General features: G+C 59.1%; 3 protein-coding genes across 4 annotated transcripts in view; 1 reads left to right on the forward strand and 2 right to left on the reverse strand.

Moving 5' to 3' along the window:
* Positions 1-1,245: 1,245 nt before the first annotated feature.
* SLC2A6 (solute carrier family 2 (facilitated glucose transporter), member 6) lies at positions 1,246-8,537 on the forward strand. Of its 2 annotated transcripts, XM_008593332.1 has the most exons (10): positions 1,246-1,337; positions 1,808-1,970; positions 2,935-3,141; positions 3,781-3,880; positions 4,484-4,695; positions 4,992-5,144; positions 5,820-5,928; positions 6,365-6,532; positions 6,703-6,848; positions 7,837-8,537. In XM_008593332.1, the coding sequence occupies exons 1-10, from the start codon at positions 1,246-1,248 to the stop codon at positions 7,990-7,992; spliced, it is 1,506 nt and encodes a 501-aa protein (XP_008591554.1). In that variant the 3' UTR covers positions 7,993-8,537. The 2 variants fall into 2 exon arrangements, with proteins under 2 accessions (XP_008591554.1, XP_008591555.1); XM_008593333.1 differs by lacking the exon at positions 6,365-6,532.
* Positions 8,538-8,801: 264 nt separating this feature from the next.
* Positions 8,802-16,033, reverse strand: CACFD1 (calcium channel flower domain containing 1). Its single transcript, XM_008593334.1, has 4 exons — positions 15,975-16,033; positions 14,314-14,439; positions 11,340-11,447; positions 8,802-10,781 (listed from the first exon to the last, which is right to left on the reverse strand). Exons 1-4 carry the CDS (start codon positions 15,977-15,979, stop codon positions 10,691-10,693), a joined length of 330 nt encoding a protein of 109 aa, XP_008591556.1. The 5' UTR covers positions 15,980-16,033; the 3' UTR covers positions 8,802-10,690.
* Positions 16,034-16,084: 51 nt separating this feature from the next.
* Positions 16,085-18,168, reverse strand: part of ADAMTS13 (ADAM metallopeptidase with thrombospondin type 1 motif, 13) — a 36,080-nt gene continuing 33,996 nt past the window's right edge. The window contains exon 30 of the mRNA XM_008593336.1: positions 16,085-16,161. Within this exon, the coding sequence (XP_008591558.1) occupies positions 16,085-16,161 (77 nt within the window). The remainder of the gene's footprint in view (positions 16,162-18,168) is intronic.

Here is an 18,168-nt window from a genome sequence, read left to right on the forward strand (position 1 = left end):
GCACCAGGTTTAACACAGAAGTGAGAAACGCCCCCTTAAAGACGAGTGCAGAGGTCGCCTCAGGAGAGGAGCAGTCACCTGCCGAAGGTAAGGTTTGGTACAAAAAACCCGATACACACCCCAGCCAGCAAAGTGTGGGTGGCCCCAGGAAAGACAGCAGCAGCCCCACCTTCTGCCGGGATTCAGATGTTATAGTTTCACAATCTAATGCATATTCACGGTGCCTGGTGAATATAAACTCCACTTTACGGAGCATGCCTGGCTCGTAGGGTTATATAACCCCTTTCTACTGGGCATGCCCAGCCACTGGGTTCGCATACATGAGCCCCCCGAGGTCTCAGTTTCTCCCATTGATGCTGAAACTAGGTCCAACAGCAACAGTAACTTTCCTCTAGGGGAGGGCTTAACGGGGGGCCTGAGACCTCGGGGAGCAGCTGGGAACCCAGAGCTGTGTCCGGAAACCCGAGCCCAGGAAACCGAGCAGCTCCTGTCTCATTAATTTCTAAATATGGTTACGAGGGCCGTGCAACATGGTCACCATTTACCGGGTGGGCCTGAGCTCAAAGCCCATGTCCTTGGCGGCAAGAAATGCTTAAGCTGCGACGCAGAGCGTCTGCACAATGGTGCGCAGGCCTCGATGGCAGCGACAGAAAACTGGAGGGAAGAGGTCAGAGGGTCAGCGAGGAGACCGGGCTGCAGGGAGACGGTGCGGGTCCCTCACCTGCTTTCTCTATGGTCCTCCTACAGCTGCACTGCAATCATAGTAAGAGGGAATCAGAACTTTCACGAAGTGCTTCCCTAGCTCAGTAGCTGGATCTGGAATTTGTGCGGCGCCCCCCGCGGGCAGCGCTGCAGCCGTCGATGGTGTCAGGCTGAGGACGCGCTCGGGGACTCTCCTCTTGCTCCTCTTGTTCTGAACTTTTACACCGTTTCTGGGTGACCTGCAACAACAAGCCCAAGACACTCCTGCGACCAGAAGGGTCCAGAGCGGGGTGACACCCGCCCGACGGTGCCCGGTCCTCGACGGCGGCTGCTCACCCGTGACCGCGGGGGCGCCGCGCGGGGCTTTCCCGGCCGCGGAGCCGAAGCCGTCCCGGCGTTCGCGGGGCAGCCCGGCCGAGGCGTCCCATTGGCCGGCGCGGCTCTGCAGGGCCGCCCCGCAGCCACGGATGCTCGCGGGTGCCGAGCCGCTGCGCCCCGCGCGTCCTGCTGTAGCGGCAGCGGGGACCCGGACCACGGGCGGCCATGCAGGAGCCGCTGCTGGGAGCCGAGGGCCCGGACTACGACACCTTCCCCGAGAAGCCGCCACCGTCGCCGGGGGTCAGGACGCGCGACGGGTGAGAGCGTCTGGGTGTGGGGTTGTGGGTGGGGGCTGGGGATCGCTCCGGTCCCCTCCGGAGGGCGGCTGGCTCCCGCCCGGGCCTCCTCTGACCATTCAGCTCCCTCCTGCCGCAGACACGCTGGTCTTGTTTATGGAGCTGGTTTCCCTTAGGGAAAGGACGAGCCAAGGGACTACTGGACCCAGCCCCCAACTTGCACAGACAGGGAGACTGAGGCCCAGAGAGGGCGAGGGGCTTGCTTAAGGTCACACAGAGCGGGGAGCAGAGCCCAAGCCTCCTCTTCTGGAGGAGAGGGCCCTGGCTTCAGGGTCAGCCACAAGGATGGGCTAAAGCCCTGGGAATTTCCCAGGAGCCAGGCCCTCTCAGTGCTGTCTGCTGAGCTGGGCAGCCACCAGGCTCAGGAAAGGCAACAGTTCCAGAAGGAGGGACTCAGAGACCCTGGTCCTTTTGTCCCCCACCATCACCAGAGCCCTGCAGAACAAAAGGTTGTTCCTGGCCACCTTCGCTGCCGTGCTGGGCAACTTCAGCTTTGGGTATGCCCTGGTCTACACGTCCCCAGTTATCCCAGCCCTGGAGAACTCTTCAGATCCGGACCTGCATCTGACAAAAACCCAGGCATCCTGGTTTGGGGTAAGGACCATGCTCTATGCCGGAAGGGCTGGGGCAGGGGGAGCAGGGACCTGCTGAGCTTTGTCCCCAGCTAGTGGGCTCCAAAGGCTCAGCCATGAGACCTCCCACAGGGAGTCCACCCTTCTCCCACCCACTCCGGGTGCTGGCTATGGGTGAGGCCAGATGACTGCCCTAAGTGAGGAAGTGAAAGCCGGTGGAGAAGGCGTGGAAAGGAGCAGGTGGGGGGCGTCCCTGAAGGTCTCTATCATGTGGAGTTGAGGGTTCCTCAGGGACCCCCAGCTGGGCTGCCACAGCAGAGCAGACACCTCCCTGGATGGATGGGGCAAGGACATCAGGTGTCAGTGGAAGAGATTGTGGCTAATGGAGAGGAAGACCCTAAGAGTCCCAGGACTTTGGAATTACAATCTTAATAGCTTCAAATTTAGAACCTATAACATAGTAGCTAAGATAAAAGTGCCCACGGTGTGTACTGGACAATTTGCCAGGGCGAACTCCTTGAGGTAAGTACTATCATGCTCTCATTTCACACATGAAGAAACTGAGGCTCAGTCAGGCTAAGCAATGTGCCCAAGTCTCACTGCTAGGGAACAGCAGAGTCCAGACTGGGTACTAGTCACCATACTCTGTACAGAGAATTCCAGAACCCCCCAGTCTTAAAGTCCCAGGGTCTCCAAGTCACAGAATTCTCCTGTATTAAACTATTAGATGCTTAGACATCAGGCTGGACAGAACCATGTGGACACGTGTCCACCTCCTCCCTAGAGCAGCCACTTTGGCATCCCTAACAAATGGTTGTCCCCATGCTGCTTGTACACCTCTAGAGACAGGCAGCTCACTACCATCACTGGCCTGAGTCCTGGACCAGCTCCTGGGGTCAGCCTGGAGTAAAAGCTGTCTCTAGGGTCTGTGGGAGGTGGGGTGCTTAGTGCCCAGACACATCTGCCCACACCTCCTTTCTCTGCAGTCCGTGTTCACCTTGGGAGCAGCAGCTGGGGGCCTCAGTGCCATGGTCCTCAATGACCTCCTGGGCAGGAAGCTCAGCATCATGTTTTCAGCTGTGCCCTCGGCAGCAGGCTATGCGCTCATGGCGGGTGCCCACGGCCTCTGGATGCTGCTGCTGGGGAGGATGCTGACGGGCTTCGCTGGGGGGCTCACGGCTGCCTGTATCCCGGTAAGGCCAGGACGTCCCATCCAGTCACCACTGCCTTGGTATTGTGCTGAACACCCTTTGGCAAAGGCCCCCCACCTCCGTGCCTTCTGGTCAATGAGAATAGGTTTGCCTTCTCCCACAGCTGCCTGGGGAGCCCCAGCTCATCCCTGACAGGGCAGCTGATTTTGGGGAAATCGTCCTCATCGCCCCAGCTCTCCAAATTCTCTATCCTGTTTCTTGACCAATCAGATGCATTGCTCAATTGGAGAAAATCGCATTGAGCAATGGGCAGGAAAGGGAAGTCCTCGCCCTGTGCCGTTCCTGGGACCTTCTGATCTCATTCAGGCGCCCACAAGCCAGGCCTGGCCAGACCAGCAGGGGGACAAGATCACAGGGAGGAATGGACTCACCTGCTCAGCCCGAGTCTGGGTGTCCTCAGGCTTCCTTAATTTCCAGCAACTCACCTCCCCTTTCAGAGCCAAGTGCTCCTGCCCACTTCACAGTTAGGGAAAGTGAGGCCAGAGGGAGGTCAGGAAAGCTGCCCAGGGTCACACAGTGAGTCATGACCAGAACTAGGGCCCATCAGAAGTGCCCCCTTCCCCCATCTCGGTGAAGTCCAGGAACCTACATTCTCACCAAAGCCCGAAGTGTGTCTTGCAGGTGTATGTGTCTGAGATTGCCCCCCCAGGTGTTCGCGGGGCCCTGGGGGCCACGCCCCAACTCATGGCAGTGTTTGGATCCCTGTTCCTCTATGCCCTTGGTAAGTATGGCGCTGCACCTCCTGTGTGCAGGCTTGGGGGTGGGGTGATGGGTGCTGCTGAGGCGGACGTGGATGGACAGGGAATGAGCGTGCCCCAGAACCACCCCTGGGCTGGGAGGCAGGAGATCTGGCTTCCCGGCCCCACTGGACCACCACTTCACTGTGTATCGCCAGGCAATTTCCTGCCCCTCTCTGGTCGCGAGGCCCAATCTCTAACTAGGCAGTGAGGGCTTCTCCCGGACCAGCAGTCTTCAGACTCTGTTAAAGCAGAATGTTTCCATCAAATACGGTCTCAGGAAGACCATGTAGAAAAGAAATCAGAGTGTATCTGTTCTGGTTGCGGTGAAGCGGGGATTTGGGGTGGAGGCATGGGCCTTGCCTGCTCAGCCCAACCCTTCCTTACCCTGCCATGGCCCTTGAGACCCTCCAAGGACCTCCCACTGTGTGCCAGAGGCAGGCAGTCCCTGAAGCCCTCCACCACCTGGATCACAGCGGCCAAGGCAGTCAGGCTTCCCATAGGATGCGGTCCTCAGACTAGACCGCAGAGGGCAGATGAGGGGCTCTGTCCGGTCTGGACCGTGGCCCCTCGCCCCCCTCTCGCAGGCCTGCTGCTGCCGTGGCGCTGGCTGGCTGTGGCCGGGGAGGGGCCTGCGCTCCTCATGATCCTGCTGCTCAGCCTCATGCCCAACTCGCCGCGCTTCCTGCTGTCACGGGGCAGGGACGAGGAGGCCCTGCAGGCTCTGGCCTGGCTGCGCGGGGCCGGAGCTGACGTCCACAGAGAGTTCGAGCAGATCCAGGACAACGTCCGGAGACAGGTGAGCGAGGGTAGAGTGCCAGCAGTTCCAGGTGGCCGGGCCAGTCACTAGGCCTCTCTGAGCCTTGGCCGCTTTTCCTGGAAAATAAAGATAGTGGTCGCCACTAATCTGAGAGCCTGGGGCTGGGGTCAGGGTTCCTCCAAGCCTGTTGCCAGAGCCTGGGTTGCCTCAGTAGGCTGGTTCTTTCCTGGAGAGGGAAGAAGGGGGTCTCCCAAGCAGCCCCTCGTGGTCCCGGGCAGGGTGGCACCTGCTGGAGAGGTGGACACAGCTCCTCAGTGGTGGCCTTGTGTCTCCAGAGCAGCCAAATGTCGTGGGCTGAGGCCCGGGACCCCCACATGTACCGGCCCATCCTCATCGCCCTGCTGATGCGCTTCCTGCAGCAGCTGACAGGCATCACTCCCGTCCTGGTCTACCTGCAGTCCATCTTCGACAGCACTGCCGTTCTGCTGGTGAGCGCTCTGCCCTGGCCAACGCCTGCCCGCAGGGCCCCGGGAGGTGGGAGGCCTGCCCCGCACTTATGTCCCAGGCCCCAGCTGAGCACCTGCTCTGTGCCAGAATCCAGCAACTGCCAGGGCCCCTTCCCTGTTTCTGTGCCATGTACCAGTCCTCAGAACAATGCCTTTAAGTGAAACTTAAATGTTTTAAAATATATAGGATTGCCAAGGAAAGCAGTTTTATAGAAATGTGGACCATGGACCCCAGGTTCAGAGCCCCTGTGGTGTCTGCCACTCAGTGAGGGAAGTCACTTCCCCTCTGAACCTCAGCTTCCTCCTCTGCAAGACAGAGACAGTAGCATGCCCATCCCGAGGCTCAACATGAGATGAGGTCTGAAGATTAGTGACAGCACAGTTAGTTCAGTCATCATGCCTGGATTCTGCCCGCTGGTCTCATGGGTGGGCACAGCAGGCACGCCCCTGCCAGGGAGGCCCTGAAACCTGGGGCAGTGCGCACAGCGCCGGCACAAGGTAGGTGCTCACAGCCCAACGCCCCAAAGGAGCCACAACCATGGCTTCAGGCCTGAGCACACTGCAGCACCGTGGGGGACAAGGTGTGTCATGGAGGGGGGCCAGGGGGACAAGAGTGACAAGCCAGGGTCTCTCAGCCCCAGCGGCCCCTCTCTGCAGCCCCCCCAGGACGATGCAGCCATTGTGGGGGCCGTGCGGCTCTTGTCAGTGCTGATCGCCGCCCTCACCATGGACCTCGCTGGCCGCAAGGTCCTCCTGTTTGTCTCAGGTGAGCCCTGCCCCTCCTCCACATGCACACACACACTTCTCCAGCAGCTGCTGCACTGAACCTGGGTGGGGATGTGCCGATCCCTGCTCCCCCACCCCATTGCCCAGCCTGGCCACCCCCGGCCGCCATCAGCAGGGGCTTTAGCTGGGAGTTGGGTGGGGGACTGTGGCTGGGAGCTGAGGGGGAGGCCTGCCTCCCCAGCACCCTGCACAGGGTCTGACCAAGGTCTGCTGGAGCTTCTGTGAGTGAACAGGCCATGACACACCATGGTGGGTGCAATGGGCTCCAAAACCAGGGCTGGAGACTGGGCTTGTAGCTGTTCGGGGCTGTCTCTAGGCTCAGGCAGGGGCTGGCCGTGGAGGGCTCTGTGAGAAGAGCTTCCGGAAGAAGGGGCCGCTCAGGGTCCTGGCCCCTCTGGGCCACCTTCTACCCACAGCAGCCATCATGTTTGCTGCCAACCTGACGCTGGGGCTGTATGTCCACTTCGGTCCGAGGCCTCTGACCCCCAATAGCACCATGGGCATCGAGACTGTACCCTTGGGGGGCACCCCCACCAACTACCTCACCCTGGTGCCCCTGCTGGCCACCATGTTGTTCATCATGGGTAGGTGTGGCAGTGACTCCACAGGGGGTGGGTCTAAGAGGGGGTGACATATACGGGGGGTCGTTATTGCTGTCCTGGTCTGTCTGGGGGTGGTTGGAGGGGAGGGTCTCTCAGCAGCATGGTGGAGACAGACGTGGGGCCTAAGCCGCCCTCTCCCCTCCCTGGGGCAGGCTACGCCATGGGCTGGGGGCCCATCACCTGGCTGCTCATGTCTGAGATCCTGCCTCTCCGGGCCCGTGGCATGGCCTCGGGGCTCTGCGTGCTGGTCAGCTGGCTCACCGCCTTCATCCTCACCAAGTCCTTCCTGCTGGTGGTGGTGAGTGCTGAACCCCAGGGACCCTCCAGCTGGCCGGGGGCCCCTGCTTGCTGCCAGTGGTTGTACTGAGGACTTCGCTGTGGGGTCATCTGACCTGCAGTGACCCTAGGAGATTAGCACATGCCCTTTCACTCTGAGGCCAAGCACGGTAAAGTGACAGCACACAGCCTCCTTCGTTATAAGAAACGAGCTTGGGAAACTGCTGGGAAGTCAGGCCACCTCCCGGCCAGGGCAGGACATGGCCCAGAACTCTGCCCACAGCCGCTCCTGCCCGTGCTTGTTGCCCAGGCGCTGGGCCTTCCTTCTGAGTCTCAGCAGCATCCTCTGCTGTCCAGCCTACAGCACGTGGGAGCCACCTCCCCCACCTCCCACCAGCAGGCCCTGAAACCCACCAGAATCCAAAGAACTCTGCCCACAGCCGCTCCTGCCCGTGCTTGTTGCCCAGGCGCTGGGCCTTCCTTCTGGGTCTCAGCAGCATCCCCTGCTGTCCAGCCTACAGCACGTGGGAGCCACCTCCCCCACCTCCCACCAGCAGGCCCTGAAACCCACCAGAATCCAGGTCCCAGTTCCAAGTCCCCATGAGGGAGAATCTGATGGGGGCAGCTTGGGCCAGTGCCTAACCTGGTCCACTCAGTGGTCAGGGCAAGGTGGGGGGCTAAGTCAGCTGGGGTGGCCCAGAAGAACACGGGCACAGCCCCACCAAGCCATGGTGGCATGCTTCTGTAGGCTGGAGTGGGGAGCAGCTGAGGCTCAGGGTGGGTCCTGGAGGGGAGGAGGGGTTCCTGGGCTGAGGCCGGAAGGCCAGGCCGAGGCAGGTGGAGCCTCCACACAGGCAGGGAATCCTAGTGCCCAGCCCCAGAAGAAAGCCAAGAGTGGACTGGGCTCAGGCTTCCAGAGCCTCCGGTGCCACTTTAGAATATCTGGATGCTGTCCTGGGCCGGGGGACCCTCGAGCCTCTCCCATCTGACTCGGTGCCTGTCCTCCCCAGAACGCCTCCGGTCTCCAGGTGCCTTTCTTCTTCTTTGCGGCTGTCTGCTTGGTGAACCTGCTGTTCACGGGCTGCTGTGTGCCTGAGACCAAGGGCCGGTCACTGGAGCAGATCGAGTCCTTCTTCCGCACCGGGAGGAGGTCCTTCCTGCGCTAAGTCAGGGTCCCTGTCACCGGGTAGCCAGGCCTCTGCGCTGACCACAAACCTGCACCCTGGGACCCAGAGGCAGCAGCAATCCCTGCCACCAGCCAGAGCCCCAGAGCACCGGTCACAGGCATGAGGCCCCCCAGAGCGTGCTGTCTGGCTCTGGACAGGCAGCCGCGCTGCCCAGCCACAGTCCCAGCTCAGCGGGCCCGCGGTGTTGCACACACGTCGGCGAAGACCACCAGGGGAGGAGGCAGCCATGGGCTACAGGAGAGCACGTGGCATGGTGACCAGAGACAAGGCCTGACTGAGCAACCTCAGGCCCAGCTCCTCACTTGCATTCACAGGAGGCTGTGGTGAGGACACAGCTGCACCTCAGTCCTGTGTCCACAGGGGTCTTGTGGACAGCACAGGGAACATTCAGACTTCTAAAGGCCAGGGCACCCAAACCCGTGTGGCCACTTCCTCCTGCCCCAGCCCATCGCCTGGGAATGGGGTTCCTGTCTGCAACTGTGTTCACCCTGTTTATAAAAATAAACTGGGCCTGCAGCCTCCAAGAGGGAGTGGAGTCTACTCCAGGCGGGGAGCCCCACACTCTTGGCAGGGTGGCCACCGCCTCCGCCAGTTCATCCCCAAGGAAGCAGCGGTTAGGGAGGAGAGTGCGGCGGGCGTGAGGGAAGCCGGCTGGGGGCCCCAGCAATTCCTGTGTGACCTTGGGCAGTCACCTTCCTTCTCTGGGATGCTTTGAGCAGGCTCGGAACAGGACCTGCTGCCTACGGGCACCAGAGAAAAGGTGACAGGCAGAGCGCACAAGCAAGCACACCAGCTATAGCCTCACTTTATTGCTCAAAACATGAGCTAACAGGTCAGCCAGGAGTAGACTGAGAGCTGCACAAAGACAGAGTCCAAACACAAAGGCAGGGGTGGCACCTGGCAGCCCAGCCGGCCTGGGCCCCTCGGCCACTCAGAGTCACTCTGCAAGAAAGGCACCCCCAGGAGACAGGGTAGGGGGCTCCAGCACTGATCAGCTATAGACCTGCTGGGAACCTCAGGGCAAGTGCCTGCCTGCCCTGGCCCATGTGCCCTGAGGGCCTTTCCACCTCAGCACCCCACCCCACAGCCTGCCCAGCACCCACTCGATTTCCCCACAAGGTAGTGTGGCCTCTTTGACACACAGAGCCGCCCCCTGCTGCAGCCAGCATAGCCCCTCTGGCAGAGGCCCCGGGCAGAAGTGACCCCCGAGTCCCACTACCTGGGTAAAAATGAGCAGAGAGGCGGGCAAGGCCCTTGCTCCTCCTGGGAGGTAGACAGGTCTTATTCACTGCACACGCAGGAGACAGACAGACAGACAGACAGACAGACAGACACACACACACACACACACACACACAGCCCTTTAAACCCAGCACTGGCCTGAGGAAGGTGGCCCCAGAGGAACCCTGAAGGCACATGCCCTATAGCCACACTGCAAAGCCCCTGCCACCCTGGACCTCAACCTCATCAGACTTCCTGGAGGGCTGCTGCTGACCTGGGAGCCCACTGCCATGTCCCCAGGGCAGCTCTGAGCAGCGCCCAAAGAGCCTCCACTTCTGAGAGCCGGCCGCTCCTGGCCTCAAACACTGATGGGCCTCAAAGGTCCCTCTGGGAAACACAGACCTGGGCACAGCCCTGGGGCTGGTATCCACATACAAGACCCAGTCCCTGAGCCTAGGAGCCCAGAGCAGGCCCAGCCTGGCATCTGGGGAGGAGGAAGACTGGGAGCTGGGCCCCAGATGGAACAGCTCTCAAAAGATAGCTGTGCCCTGAGGTCAGGGGTGGGGCGGGCGGCAGGAGTACCTGAGGTGGGCAAGCCCATCCCTGCTAATGGGGCTCGGCCCCTGCTGACATGGGCAGGACCACAGCAGAGAGGCAGGTGGGCACTCCCTGGGTGCTGGGGAGAGACTGCTCCCCCCACTCAGCACCAAGGCCTGGGGCAGGGAGTGGGCGGGCCAGGCCCGCTGGAATGGGACAGCTAGGGTGTCTTGCAAGGGCTTGTCCAAGGTTCCAGGGACTGGGGCAGGCCCACTCCCCACCCAACTGTCCAGTCACTGCCAAGGCCACTGTTCCAGGTACAGGAGGGGGCATCTTAGGAGCACCACAGGCTCCCTTGGAGGGCAGAGTGACAGCCAGGCCCATACCCTTGGGCAGTGGTGGCAGGCTGCAGGCAACAGCAGTCTCAGGACACTCCTCTGCCCACTGCCCACCCTGAGGACAGTGGACAGAGGCAGCCCTGGGGGCTCCACCTGCCGGGAGAGCTGGAAAGAGGCTATCTCTGTTCAGTGCCCAGGCCCATGGGACAGGGCGCAGGAGCCAGGTTGACATGTCTCCCCCTTGAGCCAGGACCAGAGTCTCTGGGGAAGCTGCTCCCAGGCTTGGGGCTGACCACCAGCAGTGGGAAGTCTGCAGACCAGCCAGCAGCCTGTTTCCAGCTAAGCCAGGCTGTGGGAGGAGCAGGGCCAGGTGGGCTGGTGGCGCAGAACTGCTGCAGGCTCTGCTCAGTTCCGCCTCAAGTGCTGCGGCCCAGGCCAATCTGGAGAGAGGCATCACAGGAGGGGTCCCGGTGGGGACACATGCAGGAGGCGTCCCTCAGGGTCGACACTCCAGGCCTTGTCCTCCAGATATTCTCACGCAGAGCCAGAAGAGCGGGCAGGCAGGGGGGCACCCGACCACATCACAGCTCCCCTTCCAGCGTCTCCGCCAGCTTCTCCTCATCTGCCTGCTGCTTCTGCTGCTGGATCCTGGCGTAGGAGATTGCGTCGCCCCTGGGGGGAGAGTGGGTCAGCGTCACGTGGCACACAGCCCCCCAGCCACTGCCCGATTCCTGGCCCGTGACCCAGGCATGACCTAGGCGTGACCTGTAGGCAGAGCCCATGGGGTCTTCTGTTTCCCCAGACAGAGACCATTGCCAGGTTGGCAAAGGCCTGTCTGGTCACCTCTGAAAGTGGCACAGACTGCCTGGGACAGTGGGCTGAGAAGGATTCAGTCTCAGTCTGGGCTCTGCAGGAGAGTGGGTGGCAGGTGACCACAACGGTGGGTGTGGACCCCAGCTGGGAAGAGGCTCTCCCAAGCTATGCATTAGCTGTCCCTGCTACCAGCTGTGCCAAGGCAAGACCAGGCCACTCAGGAAGTCTCATGAATTCTCTTGCCTTCATCCCCTAGAGCTGAGCACCCTGGAGACATTGATGAGAGTCACTGACAACCTCTGTGCCTCAGTTTCCACAAGCTAGATAAAAGGGGTAACTCTCAATTCCTCACTGAGAAACTTCAAGGGGCACGGAGGGCCAGTCCCACCCCCCAGGGGCTGGGACCAGCAGACATACTTCTTGCCCAGAGCAGAGAGTCCGTACAGCACCCCCGTAGCGAAGGCGATGGCGTTGCCCAGCAGCGTGGTCAGGGTCAGGCTGATGATGACGGGAATGACGGCCATCCTGGGGGAGAAACAGAGCTCAAGGGGCACTCCCACCCCACGGCTGCCACGGTACTTCTCGGATTCCCAGATTCTCAGACAACCAGGGGCAGGATGGATTCCAAGAAAACTAGGACACAGGTCCATGGCCAGGCCCCAGAAAGTCCTTGAACACCCATCGATATGTCTGCAAAATTCTGTGCATTTTGTTGGGAGACAATCCAAAGCTTTCATCAGATTTTGGAAAGGGTCTGTGATCCAAAAAGGATTAAACACCAACGAGATGGTCCAGCGCCCTCACTGTTCATAAAAACGGGCAGCCCAGGGAGAGGCTATAGCCAGAAAATCTGGCGTCGTGTCCAGTCCAGCTTTAAGACCGTGAACAAGTTACTTAACTTCTCTAGGGCTCAGTCTCTCTACTGTAAAGAAGGATCAAACCTCGACCGTGAAGGATGTTAACTACTTAACACAATGCCTGGAACACCACAATCGCTAAATAAATGCTCATTAGCCCAGCTATATCTCAACAGACCAGCCATGTTTCAACAGGGAAGGTCCCCAAACGAAACCCATGGGACCCAGGGCCTCATCACAGCAAGGGTCTGCCTGGTCCCAGCGGCAGTTTGGCGCCACCTAGTGGCGGGGTCCACTCTGGCTTAATAAATATCCCTGGGCTGATGCTGGGTCCTGGCTGGAACTTCCAGACCAGCTAACTGGGCCAGGAAAATACCAGCAACCGGAAGACCAACACTGCCCTGCCACTCCCCTAGAGGAGGCTGCCTGGACAGGAAGACAAGGCTCACAGAAATTACATTCTACCCGAATTTCCATTCCTGTGGGATGTGTGGCTGTGAGATTTTACCACAGTCTAAAATTTTTTTGAAGGAGTAACAAAATAATAGATATTATAGAGAAAAAGAAAGACCACAGGTGAAAAAAAGTCGGTCAAAACAAAGTCAAAGGCAGACAACAGGCTGGAAAAATACCTGCATGAAATATAACACAGGATTATGGAATCTTCAATATAGAAAACACATGTCACTTGCCAAGTAAAACACCAACATTCGAATAGGTTAAAAAGTAAACCAGAAAATTTTCAATAAAAAAATGCAATTAAAACATATGGGAGAGTGGGCGGCCTGGTGGCGCACTGCTACAGTGCGCCGCTTGGGAAGTGCGGCGGCGCTCCCGCCGAGGGTTCGGATCCCACATACAGACTGGTTCCCGCTCACTGGCTGAGCGAGGAGCGGGGGCAACACCGAGGGTTGCGATCCCATTGCCGGTCCCGGTCCGGTATGGGCGCGACACTGAGGGTTGCGATCCGTTGCCAGTCACGAAGAAAGAGACAAAAAGACAAAAAAAAAAAAAAACATATGGGAGAATATTTTACCTCTTAGGGTAACACAAACGTGAAAAAGGCCCTGGGTGGGGCGTGGGGAGAAAAAGAGGATGGCCTCTTTGGAAGGCAAGTTAGCCACATGATTAAAATCTTTTTAACAAACATAACCTTCGACCTAATAATTCCACACTCAGAAATATACTCTAGGGCCAAGCCCGTGGCGCACTCGGGAGACTGCGGCGCTGGGAGTGCAGCAGCGCTCCCGCCGCGGGTTCAGATCCTATATAGGGATGGCCGGTGCGCTCACTGGTTGAGCGCGGTGTGGCCAGTCTCAAAAAGGACAAAAAAAAAAAAAAAAAAAGAAAGAAATATACTCTAATGAAATCGTCATAAACAAAGAAAAAGTCTGAGCAGACAGATGCTCTCCACGGTCTGACTTACGCCACAGCCAGCTAAGAAAAGCATGACACGTCCACTGAATAAATGTTCCTGTCATCAATGGTACAAAGCCTTCGTGGTAACACTGAAAATGTTTACATCATTACATTAAGTGGGAAAAAAGCAGGATACGGCTCATTTGGAATGGTTATAACTGTGTTAAAAACAGCCTTTCAAAAATGCCTGAAGACAAACTGGGAGGACACACATAGAACAGTCAACAGGGAGCGGCGCTTTGAGTAACATTTTCTATTTTCCACATTATTCTTAATGAACACACATCACTGTCAGCATTTTTAAAATCCACGTTTTTAAAAAGCAGAGGACAAGGCAATGTGGGCGACTGATGTCCTGCGACCGAGCACCCCGTCATGACGTTGCTACCGCGGAAGACAGCTGGGGAGCCAAACACGTGCCTAGAGCTCTCGCTGTCAGAATTACTGGGCCTCCATGAAGAGAGAAAGCTTTGGTCTGTATTTGTTTCTAAAGAAATAATCATAAACATCGCTCCTGCTGCCAGCCTGCTATGCACAAGGCACTGTTCTAGGAACTTCCACGCATTAAACTTATCCTAAACTCAGTTCAACCTTATGACTCAGATGTGAGGTGCTACATAGTGATTTCATTGACAGAAACAGGAAGAGCAGAGCATATTTAGAAGGCAGCAATGTTTTCTGTTCTGCAACCCGCTTGTCCCGCTTCCATGTCACGACATCTGCACTCCCTGGAGAGGTTGCACAGAAACACATCACAGGATCGACCATAACCTGTTTAAAAACTCCCCACTGAGGGGCCAAAGTTCCAAACACTTCTCATTTTTCTCTGCCGTGCAAACTGCTGCAAGGTACATATATCTCATCCGTCCTTGGACCCTTGTGTGACTATGGCTGCAGGCTCCATTGCTAGATGCAGACTCGCTGGGTCACATTTTTTAGCAGCTGTCATCAAGTCAGGCTGCTCAAAGGCTGTCCCTGTTTAAACCTCTGCAGAGAGGAAACCAATGCACCTGTCACCTGCCCACCCTCACCAACACCGTCACCTGCCCCTTGGGTCACTTCATCAGCAGGGTTTTGGGAGTGGTGCCGTGGGGCCCTGCCCAGCAGCCCCTCACCCGCAGTAGAAGACAGCCTTCTGCCAGGAGCGCAGCCGGTCCACCTTCTCCGCCACCACATTTGCAAACTCAACGAACTGGCAGCAGAACGGCGCCTCGCACAGCAACAGGACGAAGGCATTCATGCTGAGGGCATGGGGAAGAAAGATGAGCAGCCAGGTGACGGTCCCGGGAAGTGCCCTGAGAGTGCCACCCGCCCCCCCCTCCTCCTCCAGGAAGCTGCCTCTTCTTCCTGGAAGAGAGAGCTGAGCACCTAACCTGCCCCAACTGCTTCTGCACGCCCATCTCCCTGGCCAAACTGAACAGTCCTCGAGGGAAGACCCTGGGTCTCTGCTTCCCTTCACTCTTCCTGTCTGTGGCATGGAGGAGTTAAGACCTCCATGCCACAGCGCTGCTGGAGGCCTGCCACAAACTCATGCACATGGAGCACTTGGCAGCCGGCAGCTGCTCATGTTATCGCCGCCATCACCAACACCAGCATTAGGAGTGGGAAAGCTGCCCCACTAGGAGCAGCAGAGAACCAGAGCCAGTCAGCCCACAGAGAGTCACTGCAAGCTGACCAGGTGCTTGATGCTGCTGGTTCTGGGCCTGGGGACACACCAGCAACGCAGATGCAGAGTTGCCATTGGGAAGCCCACGCTGGGGAGGCAGGAACTCAGCAAGCCCTTCTGTCCCACCCCCAGCACTTGAATGGGAGTAGATAGGCCACTGGTGACAGAGGGTATCTGCCCTGTGTTTTCTGTGGGTGGGTAACAGCCACTGCTACCAGGCACTGGGCCCCTACAATATGCCAGTTCCTCCATCTGCCCCCGAGCCTGAAGGAAAGGGCTTTCATCACCCCCATGCAACAGGAACACAGGCTCAGGAGGCCGAAGAGCCCACCCCATGCCCACAGCAGGGGCTCTCTTCGCTACTCCTCACCACTATCAGGGCCTCCCAGCACCCACGCGGCAGACCCCCAAACACAGATTCCCACTCCCAGCTGGCCAGTCTCTGACTCCATCCTTCTGGCCAGCACAGGCCTCTGTGCCCCCAGCACAGCAAGGCCTCTGATTCACCACTGGCCTGAGCTCCCTGAGGAAAGAACCTGTGCCTTGCCCACCTCTGTGCCCCTCACAGTACCAGCCCAGGAGGGCGCTCACACACACTGGCACACAGCCACGTCTCACAGGCCCTGAGTGGGTCACACTCAGCCACAGCTGCATGGGCAGGTCCTCACCCTGCCTTTGGGATCGAGCTACCCTGGCAGGGTAGCACCTGAGGATGCTCTACCTGCTGGTTCCTGCGCCAACTCAGAGCTGCCTCTCCCAAGCCCTGTCCATATCCAAGGCTGCCACCCACCCTCCCAGCGTCTGGTCCTCCAACTCAGTTCTCAGCCAGCCCTGATGGCACATCTTCCACATTATGGCCCTGAGAGCTCCCAGAGGGCAAGGACCCCACTGTAGTGGACTCAGCATCCACCCCGTCTGACTCAGTGGATGCTCAGGAAAAGTTTGCAGCCTCCACCCTGCACCCAACAGAGGCCTGGGGGGTGTTCCCCCGGCCCTGACCCCTCATTAAGAAACCTGAACATGGCAGAAGTATGAGGACACCACACCACAGCCAGAAACCCACATGCACAGACCCCGCCAGGCAGTGTGGTGCAGCCACGCACTACTCACACCATCCACACGCCAGCCGCGATGTTCAGAGGGCGGATGGTGATGCAGTTGAAGAGGCCGGAGATTCATGCACAGACCCCGCCAGGCAGTGTGGTGCAGCCACGCACTACTCACACCATCCACACGCCGGCCGCGATGTTCAGAGGGCGGATGGTGATGCAGTTGAAGAGGCCGGAGATCGCACAAGCTTGAAAGCAAGAGACACAGGCAGGAATCAGTAGGGAGGAAGGGGCAGAGCCTGCTGGGAAGGCCGCCTGGGGGAGGGCTTAAGGCATCACGGGAATCCCTTTGGACGCTCAGAGCTTGGTTCTTCCCACGGCACCCACAAGCCTCCCCTCTATCATCTGCCGCAGGTGAGGATAAGACTCAGAGAGGCAAGTGCCCCAGGCCCCACAGCAAGGCGGGCGCAGGGCTGCGGCTGCATCTCAGAGCCGGCTGGCTCTCGGAGCTTGGAAAGGCTGCGAGGGCTTCTGACCCTCTCCCTGTTGGGGCTTGGAGGAGCTGGCCCTCTGACCTTGCAGGGTGTTGTTTAAAGAGACAGTGTTTCTCAAGGGCTCAGGCCAGTGCTCACCTAGACTGAGCCCTCCTAATGGCCGCTTACCACCATTCACTGGGCTGGCCCCCTAAGAAGTCCTCTGATTCAGAAGACGTGGCTTGGATTTTGGTTGGGGCTAGGGGTGCCTCTCTTGGAACAGAGATTGGAACCAAGCGAGACCTTAGTGACAGTTCCAGCTCTGACTCCCCACCAGCCCAGTGACCTTGGGCATGTTCTCTTCACCTTTCTAGGCCCGTTTTCTCTCCCATACACGGGCAGGTCCCACACCCACCGCTGAAATACGAAGCAGCCATGAGGGGGGTGAGTGAATCCTCTTCTACCCCACAACGTGGCTTCTCCAATGCCTCAAATGTGGAGCCTCAACCCCCCTCCTCTCTCAACTGCACCTCGCAGGCAGGGTCTGCATAGCCACCTCCCTCCTCTACCCGCAGCCTGCAGCCTGTGAGGCAGTCCAGGGAGCCGGCTGCCACGCAGGAGGCAAGCCCAGACCTTCGCAGGGGCGGGCAGGGCAGCAGCTCATTAAACTTGCAGCAGCTCCTCTACACCCGCTACTCCGCAGGGCCAGAATTCCCTGCCTTCCCTGTAACCTACACAGACAGCAGGCGGTGGAGGAGGAAACCAGACAATCAGACTTCAGCCAGCAAGGTTCCCCAGAGCCACAGGGCCACATGGCTTCTGCCTGCTTGTCAGCCCTGCCAGGCCTCACCTGACAGCAGGCCTACACTTCCTCCTGCAGTCAGCATTTCACCTCCAGCTCCAATCCTATCTCCACTGCCCTGCCCCACAGCCAGCCCAGGGGGACAACCAGATCTCAACCCAGACAAACAGGCCCCGGCCAGGAGTTGTTTAGGGCAACCCTACCCCAAACTGATCAGACAAAAACACAAATCTAGTCTGAACTCCTGTTGCATCTCTGAAATGCCTACGCTTTTGGATTCTACCCTTTAATACGATATTTGGTATTGACAAAGCAAGGCCCCCCCAAATCCACAGGTGAAACTGACAACTCAGGGGGCTGCTACAAGTTTCTCCTGAAGCCTCATCTGAAAGCCCCAACTTACCACTGTGAACTGCTGGGGCGGGTACGGGGACCCCACTTTGAGAGGATTACCCTGAGAGTCGGCAGGGCCACTGGCCTACAGGCCGCTGTCACCACAGCCCACTGTCACCCCCTCAGCTCCACCCACCCCAATCTAAACAGCAGCGACAGGGACTGGGGGCTGTTCTGTGGTCGGGTCGCCTCTGGATAAGGGCGCACCTCGCCAGGGCAGCACACCCCTAACCTGCGCCCTCCTGCCGGGGCCTCCTTCCGTCCTCCACCCGCCGGACAGACGGCGGGGCTCGCCGGTGACCCTGAGAAGGTGCTCCCAGTGGCAGGAGAGCCGAGACGGGCTTCGCTTAAGTCCCCAGACCTGCTCCGACTCCGACCTTGCCCTCGGCCGGCCCTGCGCACGCCGCGCTCCCCGGGACTGAGGGCAGGCGGGGACGGGGCCGCCACACACACGGACCTAGGGCTGCCTTTGAAGGCCTGCGGCGGGGTCCCCACTCCAACCTCGGGGCAAACCTGTCCCCTCGGTACGGCCTTCTGGGCTCCCGCGAAGAGACCGGCTTCCCTGGGCGGTGGGGTGGGAGGGGGAA

This window comes from Galeopterus variegatus, unplaced genomic scaffold (assembly GCF_000696425.1).
Source record: "Galeopterus variegatus unplaced genomic scaffold, G_variegatus-3.0.2 Scaffold9008, whole genome shotgun sequence".
Lineage (NCBI taxonomy): Eukaryota > Metazoa > Chordata > Mammalia > Dermoptera > Cynocephalidae > Galeopterus > Galeopterus variegatus.